At 45.7% G+C, this 12,267-nt stretch overlaps 3 protein-coding genes across 3 annotated transcripts in view; 1 reads left to right on the plus strand and 2 right to left on the minus strand.

Moving 5' to 3' along the window:
- The window catches only part of T265_11686 (hypothetical protein), a gene marked incomplete at both ends in the record, with an annotated part of 42,230 nt that overhangs the window by 3,276 nt on the left and 26,687 nt on the right, over positions 1-12,267 (plus strand). Inside the window, 2 exons of the mRNA XM_009178404.1 lie at positions 8,025-8,433; positions 9,321-9,469. Coding sequence (XP_009176668.1) covers positions 8,025-8,433; positions 9,321-9,469 — 558 coding nt within the window. The remainder of the gene's footprint in view (positions 1-8,024; positions 8,434-9,320; positions 9,470-12,267) is intronic.
- On the minus strand, positions 3,413-5,529 carry T265_11687 (hypothetical protein; the record flags this gene model as incomplete). The annotated part of the gene is made up of 2 exons (XM_009178405.1): positions 3,413-4,804; positions 4,849-5,529. 2 exons carry the CDS (start codon positions 5,527-5,529, stop codon positions 3,413-3,415), a joined length of 2,073 nt encoding a protein of 690 aa, XP_009176669.1.
- Positions 6,835-12,267, minus strand: part of T265_11688 (hypothetical protein) — a gene marked incomplete at both ends in the record, with an annotated part of 20,540 nt that continues 15,107 nt past the window's right edge. Inside the window, one exon of the mRNA XM_009178406.1 lies at positions 6,835-7,032. Within this exon, the coding sequence (XP_009176670.1) occupies positions 6,835-7,032 (198 nt within the window). The remainder of the gene's footprint in view (positions 7,033-12,267) is intronic.

Consider the following 12,267-nt stretch of genomic DNA (forward strand, 5'->3'; position numbering starts at 1 on the left):
GAGCCTTCATGGGAAAGCCACAACTAACTTGACTTTGGCAACCAAAGTCAATGTTGGACTTCGGCACTTATTTTTACAAATATCTGCGGCAGTCGTTGACAAGATGGACAAGGAGAGGATCCAGTGTGGTTCGTTCCAGTAAGGGTGAACTAGGGGCGAACCAGTGGAATTATGCTTCAGTTTTATGAGTGCATCTGCTACACAGCGGTTCGGGTTCGCTGCCCCAAAACCTGAAAGTGAGCTTCGCTGTGCTGCCGTCTTGGTGGGAAGCTGAAAACTGTCAAGTCAGCTTGAATGGGATTCTGTCCCAGCCTAGCACGTGGTATCCGTCACTTAAAATGGAGTTGAATCCCAGCCCGTGTGGACTGCTTTTCGCGGACACCGACCTACCATATCGCAGTCTGATCAGAAGTCTTGAAAAGTGCAGCCGCAAAAACGTCCTATGTTCATCGTGCACTCAATGCGTCCGCTACACCAGAAAAAGCTTCGGACTACTCGGCAAGTGTCAGTGCGCTTGCTGTGGGAGTGAGTTAATGGGCTTGCTCATTCGCGTCCGTTTCTAGCTGTTGGTGCGTCGTATAGGTCGCCTACCCGGTCAAATCGCATTCAGGCTGGCAATGGCCGGTCACCGATTTTCTGGATGGGCCGCAACGACAAACTCCGGGCTCACCGGACTGGCAGTCAGAAATTACCCCGACCGATGCACGTGACCGAGTCGGACCAGAGTTGACGGTGTCAACGCACACCGGATAGGCATGATTTAACGCAAACAGGCCCGATTTACAAACATTTCCTGCGGCCGACGAGGTTAGTGATGCTCCAGGTGACCAGCTTTTAAGCCTGGTGCCTCCGAAATCCAACGCACCACTAGAATGATCTGAGGTGACAACTCCAGATCCAGTGTTATCGATATTGTCTTTTCGGTGGACCTACATGGCGATGTTCGTAGGTGTCAAAACACCCACATTCATCCAGGATTTTTCCGGTTCATGTCAGGTTTTGCTTCACCTCGTGAACCTGTTGGTGAACAGACAAGACAAGACGTTTTCTGTCTCCAAGGTCCACTACTGAAAACGCTTCGATAACCCGTGAGCAGTTTCGTCCTATCTGAAGCTCATCAGGTAGGTGCCGTTCCCGAGTTTCCCTTCAGCTAACTTCATGTTCTACTTGAACCCAACTCGTGCGAGAGATTCGCTTAAATTCTAGATGAATCTGTCGTTTATGGTACTCCTGACCTGACACGGACCGTCTCTTTGTTCAGTCGGTACAGTGTTTTTCAGTATATTTCTTTGAAATAATGCTACTCGAAAGGTTGCTGAAAAAACTGCAGTTGGAGATTCAGGTGGGATTCTGCTGATTCTCCCATTACAATCAAATTCATTTGCAAACGAGTGTTTTTGTCGAAGAGAGATAACGAACCAGACAATACACGATCATCATCAGAGACATTAACATCAGTGTTGCCACTGATGCTTCACTGCTTTGCAACCTGAAAGCCTTAAAGTGAAAAGGTGGGAAAAGCGTGGGCGAGGGAGGGGGACCGTGTGCTGGCCTACCGCAAACATTCTAAATTGCCTACACCCTCGAAACTCAATCGGGCACCACTGATGTTGATCAACCGCCATTACTTACACTGTCTCCAACCAAGCGAAGAGGGTGGGGTCGCATACTGGAAGACGGACCGCACTAACGACACCTTAAGTCTTCGTCACCCCTGTCATACTCTTCTGTCAAGTTATCTGTTGTCCAGCTTGTGCCAATATGAAGGAGACACGGGGAAAAACCCAGCGTATCGGCATGGCTTAGCCATCGCAGCTGATGTTGCTGGATACTTTTTGCGACTGAATTATTAGTTACGCAACCAAATACCCCGTTGCGAATTCTTTGACGTCATCCGACACCAGCAAATAGAAATCGACGGTCAAAGAATTGGAGATTTCTTCCATCTGTTGTGTTGTGGGCATTGCGGAAACACAACGGTAGACTGACAGCCCGATCAACTAGATCGACCCGACTGCTCAAGGTTGCTGAGAGGGCCTGACCAATTAGAAGCGCTGAAAGCGTTCCCACACTCAGGATCACTGGGGATGAGTGTTCTAGACTTTGGCCCAGTATCAAGATCTGCTCAGTACACACCTCATAGATTCCTCCCACCGTTCTAACGGGTAACTTGGGGCAATATCTGATTCGTAATCAAGTTGAAACTGGGCAATTTGGAGGCCATACACACCGGGATGGGGAGCTACGACCGGCACAGATGAAGCAGCCATTGATTGGGCACAAATATATTGGTTATAATCCACCCGGAAGAAACGGCTTCAAGCCAGGTTGTTTCCGATGTACTACTGATTCCTGCCTGATTTCTGAGTGCCCAATCACTTGGCATGGCCTAGTTTAACACGATCTCATAGAGTATTGGACAATTGAACAAAAACTCGGATACTATTGGTCATGAGTACACTATTACTCAGTGTGAAGACCATTCGTGAGCCGGAATGGGAGATCCAACAGCCAATTACGCTTGGAATACTTCCACCCGGATGGCTACTTTATGCAAACAAGCTATGAACTATACGAACGAACTCCAAGAAAAGATCACTTGACCGACAAAATTTCTAGCCACTCTTTCTTCACATACATGACTGTACAGGTCACCAACACTCGCTAGATCACGAGATCTATCTTTTTTTACACTCACAAATCACGCCACAGAACCGTGACTCACTTGACTATACAGCTCACAGTCAGGCCCTTGATCCCAAGACTCGCTTTCTTCCCCTACACGTACAAATCACGACACACAAGGGTGACTCATCTGACATCGACTGTCTACCGTTCGATGAGTCATGTGCTGACATCCACACATATGCAAACGTTCCTACACATAGGATAACAGCACAGCAGCACTAAACACCTCAACAGAGCTACGCGCGTCGCCCAACTCGGAGCAGAGCCGCTCAGGATTTTTACGGCGTTTCACTCACGGATATCCAGGACTACGTGTGGCTGTTACAACAGCGAAGAAGACACGAAACCTGCATCCGGACTCACAACAGGATTTATCAACCTGTATCCGCGATGCGATAAGTCTCTTTTTCGCATATATTCCTGTTGTAATAATTTTACTCAACAAGCTGATTTTGTTAGTGCTCCCCGTTTTCTCGTTCGTATGACTAGTTTTCGGGTTCCGTTAGAGCATTAACAAATCTTCCCCTGTCCAGTGGATCGCACGATGTTAGAAAGCACCTGAATCAAAGGAAAAAGTCGTCGTAACGTTGACATTCCGGGTTTGTGCGGCTCATAGTTGTACGCGACAAAAAAGACGGTCAGATTATAGGTGATATTCGCCTACCTTAGCTATACGGGTTCATACACACACGGTTGATTTCTCCCTAATTACAACAACGGTCTGTCAACTGTTGTTGTTACTGCTATTGGTTGGGTCCGTACTTCTCACTCTTTTCTTGCCGTACCAACTGGTCAAAATGCGTTCATTCGGTCTGGCAGCTCCCAGTGAGATTTGCATTGCTTGTTGCCCGAATTCCAGTGCTTTCATGCTTCGATCCAGTGATGGAGCTTCTCCGGAAACAGTGATAATCAGGACACATTTGGCCTGCCCACCCAGACAAGGCTTTAGTAGGTGCGTTAGTTTCGAATCCCGGTACGGTGCTGGAATGGGAGTGTTCGGTGCCCCGGGTTGGCAAATTTGGTTGCGACGTCTCAGTACTTCGAACACTCGAGCAAGGGTGACCAACGACTTGTTAATGTAGCCGGTCTCGATGTGGATTTCTCCACTAGCTTCGATTCGTTCGGCACTCTCTGATCCAGCCAAATCACATAGGATCAGAGAGGAATTCCGTCTTGTCTTATCAAGCAAATTACTGAACACGAGCTGTATACGAATGATGTGATGGGATCTAGAAGACTCCACATTCAGTTTGGTCGCAGTGACCTTACGTCTTTTGTGCCCTTTGGCAATCCAGAATAACATCTCCTCCTCGGTGTTTGCAATTTTCTCCTCAGCTTCAATAAGGCGGACATCAGTACCATCGTCAGAGATCTTCACCGGCCTGATTTGCTCTCCAAGCAGGTCATACACTACCTCATTGTGAATTTCCAACATGGCTATACTCATTTGCACTTCCCATACACTGTGAAGTGGCTGACATAATTCAAACAGCTCTGTGACAGCCCTCATTCCAACTCCAGGATCTTTTTGTGTACCTTGCATTGTGTAGGTCTTTCCAGACCCTGTTGGTCCGTAGGCCATGATACAAACGTTATATCCATCAACACACGAGGCAATGAGTGGTCTTATTTCTTCAAATACTTCCAGTTGTGTCGCACCAGGTCGAAATACTCGATTGAATGTGAAAACTTCCTCAATGGCCGTGTTGGAGATGGTATGATCAGCATTTGGCTGCCTCTGGAATGCCATGCTATTGTTACGAGTTATGCAAGGCACGGTGATTCGATCCATCGAAGTAAACTGGATCTGACATTTCTCTCCCGAATTAGCCGGCCTACAGCGACACAGAACACGCAGGTTCCCACGAACTTCTTGAAGCTGATTGTGTAGCATTTTACGAGTTTCTGCCTCCATTGTGTACAGACGTTGGAGGCGCAGATATTCCCGCTGAAGTTGCGTCAGTTTTTCACGGATTCGCTCGGCTTCGGCTGTCATCAAATGAGCATCTGTTCGTCCAGCTTGAATTTGTGCCAACTCTTGTCGTAACGTTTGATTCTCACTTGTTAGCCGTTCACTCCGCACACGGATATTACATACTAGCCGTCCAGCCCCTGCCTAAGTTGGGCATTTCGTAACTCTAGTTCCTCACGTTCCTGTACCTTCGTCCGAAGTAGTGCTTCGACTTGTTGCAGCGCTTCCTTGAGATTCTCGTTCTCTACTCTCAAACGCTTCAGTTCGAACTGAGCATTCTCGGTTTGGATACGTAAACAAGTATTGTTCTCAACTTGTTTTTGTAAGCAAGCTTTATTTTGTAACAAACTTTCAATCTGGATGTTTTTAAACTCCAGATCACTTTTTATCTGGCAGTATTCCTTTCGTAATGCCGTATTTTCGTAGACTAATGCATCAGCATTGTGCCGCAAATTCGCATATTTTTTACTCATTAACAGAATTCCTTTTTGCATGGTATCTGTTTGTAGTTGTAAATTTCGCCTTTGTAACATCAGAATTTGCAACATTCGTGTGAGCTTAACTCGTCGCTGCGTGTCCAGTGCGGCTGATTTGCCACGCTTCAATTCAGTTTCTTTAAGTTCCTTCATCGATTGCAGTAATTTGCGCATGAAAGCTTCCATAACATTTTGTTTCATTCGCAAGTTCCGCAGTTTTGTGGAACTAATCGCTTTGCATAACGCTTCCATATCAATAGTCTCTGCGTCACCTGATTTGGCAGGTGGCTTGGTGTCCGCACTTTTCGGACGTCTGGACGGTTGCCGTCTCAGAGCATACCCCGGAGGTGGTCTGTACAGTTGATCATCCGTAGACCGGAGACGAACGTTCATTGTGATGTAATCTGAGTTGCACTATTCAATCATGCTTTCCGACACTCCAGCTGACGTGGCAGTGATGTTCGTTCAAATGCCAGTGGGCGTGACTTATTGATTTTTTATCAGCTGTCTGGTTGGTCAACTCTGAATTACGTCATAAAATAAAGCTGTTGTAATCCATTGCCTGGTGTCTGTCATCAACTCACAGCCCATACTCACGCTGATGTGCTCCGCACTTGTGTAAACTCATGGGTGTCATGATAAGGCCCTCTCATCCGCTACTCTGGTATATTTCGGCACTTTCGGTCGAAGTAGGCTCAGCGTTTCGCAAAACACATATAGGTTTAGGTCTCTCGTCACTGTGCCTCATTTAATTAAACTGATAGTTCATTTTAAAATTACACTTTACCCGCGAAGTCTGGTGGAAAACACTGCCTGAGGGGAGTAGAGAAAACCTCCCAAAGTGGCTTATCCTGAGAGGCAAAGCAACTCCCAGAGTTTGATTCTAATCCACGGGATATGCTGCTCATCCGAATCGTGTAGCGTGTGCCGAAGAACACGCCCAATAGTACAATTACCGAGGTTATTGCCACCCAGCCCTTTAGACCCGAACTTTGTGTACAGATCCCTGTAACCGAACTGGCCCGAACTATTCACCTCTCGTTTGACAATGGCATACACTAAGCCATTTTTCCACATTACTTAGACAAGTAACTGTTATTTAGTAGTATCAAGATGTTTCACGTTTATTCTGACGAATATTTCGTCCAAAAACACTGTACAGCATTTTCATCCTTCTAAAGAATGGTCGTCTCACAGCACTCGAACCTACGACCTCCCGAGTAGTAGTTTGAAGATTTAACCATTCGGCAACGAGCGACTGATCAGCAGTGTGATTAGCTCGAACTTAGACAGGACAGCGCCGCTCAGAATACATACCACGTGCTGATTTGTCATTGTCTCTTGGCTGACAGCTCCTCAGATGGAGGGTTCACTCGCCGTGTAGACCATTCTTCTTGTAGATTGTCAAGAAACCAGTGAGGTTGGAGGAGCCTTACCCCGCATATTTTCCTACTCACATGTATTCCTTGCCGTAATTGGCTGTTTTTCATGTTTGATTCTTTATGTATTTTGTACCGACCAGAAGATGGATCACTGAAAACGTGTTCACGCAACTTCCCCATTTTCAGCTTCAGTATGATTATAATTCAGTAATCTATTTGCGTTTTACGAAGCCATTCTCACCGGGTCTCTGCCACAGGTGTTTGGTAATACGAAAATCAACGCCTGTATTCAAGTGGAATTCAGTCTTTTGAAATGTTAAGACTTCCTGGGGTGAATGTTCTCTGAGTTACCGCTTGCCTCTTCAGGAAGAATGAATATTCCGGCCATTTTCAAAACACCGGCCGAACGTACGCGACGCTTACCGGCACAGTACTTCTCCGAGCTAAGGGACCGTTTAAATAGCACGCACGGGTTTGCTTCCTCTCCTCCATCCAGTTGGAGAATAAAAAAATCCTAGAGAAGGGATGAACATCTGGTTTAGGAGACAGTACAACTGAAATCCCTGCGTCATAGACTAGCATTGCATATCAGAATGAAGAGTTACGTTGGACACAACTGATAAGCTATTCCCGCGGATCAGCTGGTGCTGTTCAACTTTACTTTCCCAGGCGATGGAATACGTTTGCACAACCCTGTTTGTTTGTACAGTTTCGAGCTAATGAACTCGGAACGAAGCATGAATTACAAGTTCTTAAAAAACCATACATATCATTGATGAAAATCTTGTTTTCAATTACCGTTCGCTTTTACCAAGAAACTATTTGTAGTTATCCAGTTGCTAGTGCGTGTGACAGCTATTGCCCGGGTTTATCGTGTCCTTTGCGAAGTTCCGGTCACAAGTACACAACAGCTTTCAATAGCTGAAGGGCGATTTTTCAGAAAACCCCCCATAGCATCTTAAGTAGCATATTCATCTTAAGTAGTATCTTCTTAGGTAATACTGTCCTGGTGTACAAAGCAAGCAAAACGTTTCACATTTGTCCCCTTTACCCAAGGAAACAGCCCGGTCGTTTTGGGACTTTTCGAACGAGTTCTCTTGAAGGGGGTGGTAGAGGTATACATGGTATTCTATGCGTGACAGCTTGGTAAAAAGTAGCAACTAGACCTTTGAAGAATGACAGTCCGCTATGAAACTGCACAAGAGTAAAAACCAAGTAAAACAAGAATGAAGTAGATTCTGTTTACTCCACGATCGATTGACCTGGTTGGCCAGCGATCACGTGAGTAGACCATGTCAGACCGAATGAGCACACAGACTCAAGTTGTGATCGAAGCAAGATTGCACCAGCTCTGCCCAGATATGGATATTGACCGGATCTCGATGGGCAGATAGGTTATTGATGCAGTGCTCAGAAGGCGGTGTTAGAATTAATCACATGACCCGTATCTGCCAGGTAAAAGATCACTGCGCTAGTAAACGACGAAGGACTTTGAGTCACGCGTAGGTTCGACGATCCCGAATATCAAAAGGAAGAGTTGTGTTCGACCGTCTACGGTACTATTTACACAAAAGAAAGCAGCGTTATACAACAAACCTCAATTGTTTACGTTCATGGCGTCAACATGTGCACGAGTCTGTCACTGACCATGCACAGTGTAGTGTCAAGATTCACACAACGGACAACGGGGAGCGGAATATTGGCTCTGTGGTGTGGGCTGCGGTCGTCGGTTCCGACGTCACTCTATGTGCACGAGTCTGTCACTGACCATGCAAAGTGTAGTGTCAAGATTCACACAATGGACAACGGTGAGCAGAATATTGGCTCTGTGGTGTGGGTTGCGGTCGTCGGTTCCGACGTCACTCTCGTGATTCTGATTGGTGGAACCGGCCGGTCCAGCAAACGGGGCACGAAGGTAAGTAGGTTATCTGCGTATGCACACACACACGTTCACACATGCTCCTTTCTCTCGATCAATCAATTGGACTCCCTAGGCTACGTCAGGTGTTCTACTCACGCATGTTAACATACCAGAGTAAGCAGGGGTATCCTTTCGTCAAGGTGAATAGCAGGTAGAGTTGAGTAAAACAGGTGGAGATCAAAAGTACGTGGACGGAGTTAGCAAATGGCGGGAAGAGGCATGAGCAGGTTAAGTATGATTTAATATTCGGTTATCGCTCCCGGTAAGAATCAGGCATAGCCTATGAGGTATGATCAAGCTGCTATGAGCAGGTGTGCGCGCCCCAATTGGATCGACCACACAGTTCGCACAAGAAGGTATCGTGGATTTTAGGATTGTGAACTTTTCAGATGGATTTTCTTTTCAACATTGTGGCGGTATTCAAAGAATTGAAGGGATACATCCCATTGGAGACATGATTTGAGTGAATTACAGGGACGTTCAGATGCACTGTCGACACCACGTCCACCAAACCAACTGTACCACATCAAAACGGTGTGAGATCAACCATCATTTCATGGACACCCGTCCACGAAGTCGTGACAGAAAGCCCGACTTGAATGTTTTGCTCCAGTATCCATAAATGGAACAGAACCAGAAAAAAATGTTCAAATTTATTTTCCACTGGAACGTGTATGAATATGTAGGTATAACTGGGACTGGCACGGGAAGGAGGGTAAGGATTCCCGAATCATTCCGCATCGTACACCTTGTCTAGTCAGTCGTAACCAGTCCTCTTCCTCTCCCTCCGAAAGCCCTTCTACTCGCTCATAATTGTCACTCCTGAGTGGTCAGTTGGGACCAATTTTAACTGCAACTGTTAGTTTATTCCACCCTTACAGGTACAACCCGTAAGGAGACTGAAACGCAGTAAAGACCTCAAAACAACATTTATTGTGGGGATACCAGGTGATGGACAACGGAAAAGACCTGATGAGACCCAAGAAGGGCGAAACCGTCGTGGGCTTGTCGACCGGCTTTCAGCGACCTTGTGAGTAGTTTCCTTTGTGAACATATTCCATTCTAAGTGAAGAAGGCTTTTTTCCTCCTGGTCAGCCTTTCATGGCCGAACGACTCCACCCTTACAGGTACAACCCGTAAGGAGACTGAAACGCAGTAAAGACCTCAAAACAACATTTATTGTGGGGATACCAGGTGATGGACAACGGAAAAGACCTGATGAGACCCAAGAAGGGCGAAACCGGTCGTGGGCTGTCGACCGGCTTTCAGCGACCTTGTGAGTAGTTTCCTTTGTGAACATATTCCATTCTAAGTGAAGAAGGCTTTTTTCCTCCTGGTCAGCCTTTCATGGCCGAACGACTAAGCGTTCCATCACTGGCTTGAAGTTGTGCGACTCACTCACTGGAGTTTCGTGAGATGCATACGGCTGATGGTTCTCAATAAGTATGAAACAGTTGTGCTTCTCGGTTTTTCAGTATAACTTAGCTTCACTTACAAGACGAGATCTTTTATGCCGTTCCCTTGTTTGTTCCTCACCCTTGGGTGGGGTTGTAGCCACCCCGTCACCCACATACTTGAGTGTTCAGCTCACATTCGTTCACTGGATCACGAGGCTTGTGTTTTTTTCATACACGTCACATTAAGCTGATTCATCGGACATCGATTGTCTGCACCGTCTATTGAACATAGCAACTACTCATGTGCTGACACGCCCACGTACACGCGAATGAATCTACAACCGATCACATCAACACACAGACACGCGCGCGCGCAGGGAACAGGAAGTCAATCTCCCTCCACAAACCCAAGAACACGTGTAGCAGTCGCACTGCGGAGAAACACACGTTCCCGCCGTCCGGACTTTCACCGATGAACTCTCACAGAGGATAACTTCCTTTTTTGACTTGCTCGCATTTCGCATTGTATTTATTTTTATACGTGTTGCAACCCACTACTGTCAACCATACTAAAAACTTTTATTAGTGCCTTTGTTAGTGATTTGTATCATGGTCATCATCAACAGTGCACTAATGGGGTACATAGGCAACCCTAATGAGTTTGTTAGCCTTCATCCTTAGCTTTATAGTACATGTTCGTGTTCGCCCAAAACAAGAAGCAAAGAGTAGGTTTCATTGACGTAAGACGAAAGAGTACTGCAACCGTGTACTGTTCATGGCTGAAGCCGCTGCTCCTGGTACGGCCCTGAGGTATACACAATTTATGCCTTCAGGATGATGGAGGTCTCAACGCACAATTCATCAAAAAGTTTGTGATCTTTTCACATCAAAAAGACATTTGAATACAACTCAGGTTTCCCCGATGGTAAGAGAGCTGCAGTGCAGCTCCAAGAGTGATTATCTCGCAGAATAACGTACCTTCAAAAAAAGAACGAAATGTCCCAGTCACATCATGACAGACTTTCATTTAAGGGGTTGCTTCCAAGTTGAGAGTCATCAATTACACAAATTTCATCTCATATTTAAAACTTTACCTTGAACTCCTCAAATGAGTTCGCATTAATGAATACCCGTGCTAATCCCGCTGGCCTGGACGCGTTTTTGTGTCGCTGAATCAGTGTGAAGGTGGTCGCAACAGTGAGGCTTCCACGGTGACATTTTTGGCTACAGAAATGTCGCAGCCCATTGAGTAGACGTTGTGGAACATGTGGGCATGCAAGCAAGTGCTTATGAATGTGGGTACTTCTGAAATATTACACCAATCTGTCAGTCAAATTGGTGTTAACGGAAGAGACTCAACTGAACGCCAGCTGGATCTCTCGTTTACGATAGTCTCTGAGGGTGCTGCATCTTGTTTTATTAAGAACGATATTTAAGTTTTCATAAAGAAAACTAATCAGTTGAAGAACATCTTAAACGAGAGATTCACTTGAGTCTCCTTTGAAAACCAAGTTGATTGGCAAATGAGTGTATTCGTCGATGTTCAAGTCCATTTGGGCTATATGGTTAACTGAAACTTGAGGACTACGTTTAGAACCTCAGGTGGGGTTATCTATGAGTCATCACCAACCTAATAGGTAGCAACGCTACCGGTTTTTCTGGAACATACAAGTTTTTCGGACAAAACCTGAACCGAACCGTGACTCCCTCTCCAACGAGTCCCAGGAAGCACTACCAAGCATATTAGAATATTACCTTTTCTTCAGGACTACCGCGCGAGGATATTTACCAGAAACTCATGCCTGACGGTTTTCGGTGTTTTAGGATTCTCTCTGATGATTCCGTTCTCCTAAACACAGGGAGGGTGAATTGGAAAGTAATAAGGAATCGGGCCATTCCGTGAAAGTGGATAAACGTTAAGATGTCCGCTGATGGTCCTCGATACTTTTGGTTGCAATCAGCCATTTTGACAACATACTTGGGTTTCAGAAAGGTAAATTTGCACTTGTAAGCATGAAAACGAATAAAACGCCTCTTGCAGTACCATTACAGACAGGTTGTCTGCAGATCAGTAACACAAAAAGACAAGTCTGTCGATTGACAACAAAAAACAATAGTGGGGCTAAGTTGCAGCTCATTTTAGCATCACATAAACTAGATACACTCATTTGCTAATCAATCTTCTTTTCATTGAAGACTCAAGGGAATCTCTCGTTTATGGTGCTCATCAACTGGGGATGCTGCACAAAATGTTACCTCAAGTTTCAGTTGGTACGGTATTCGAGATATCGTAGTATATTTTCACGAAGAAAACTACTCACCAGGTTGCTGAATACTCTACAACTGATCTACGGTGCAACTGGCCCGAAAGCTGAATGTCAGACACAGTCAGACTACTCATAAGTAGGCAAACATAGTGAACACCAGGCGA

The sequence above is a fragment of the Opisthorchis viverrini genome, assembly GCF_000715545.1.
Source record: "Opisthorchis viverrini unplaced genomic scaffold opera_v5_558, whole genome shotgun sequence".
Lineage (NCBI taxonomy): Eukaryota > Metazoa > Platyhelminthes > Trematoda > Opisthorchiida > Opisthorchiidae > Opisthorchis > Opisthorchis viverrini.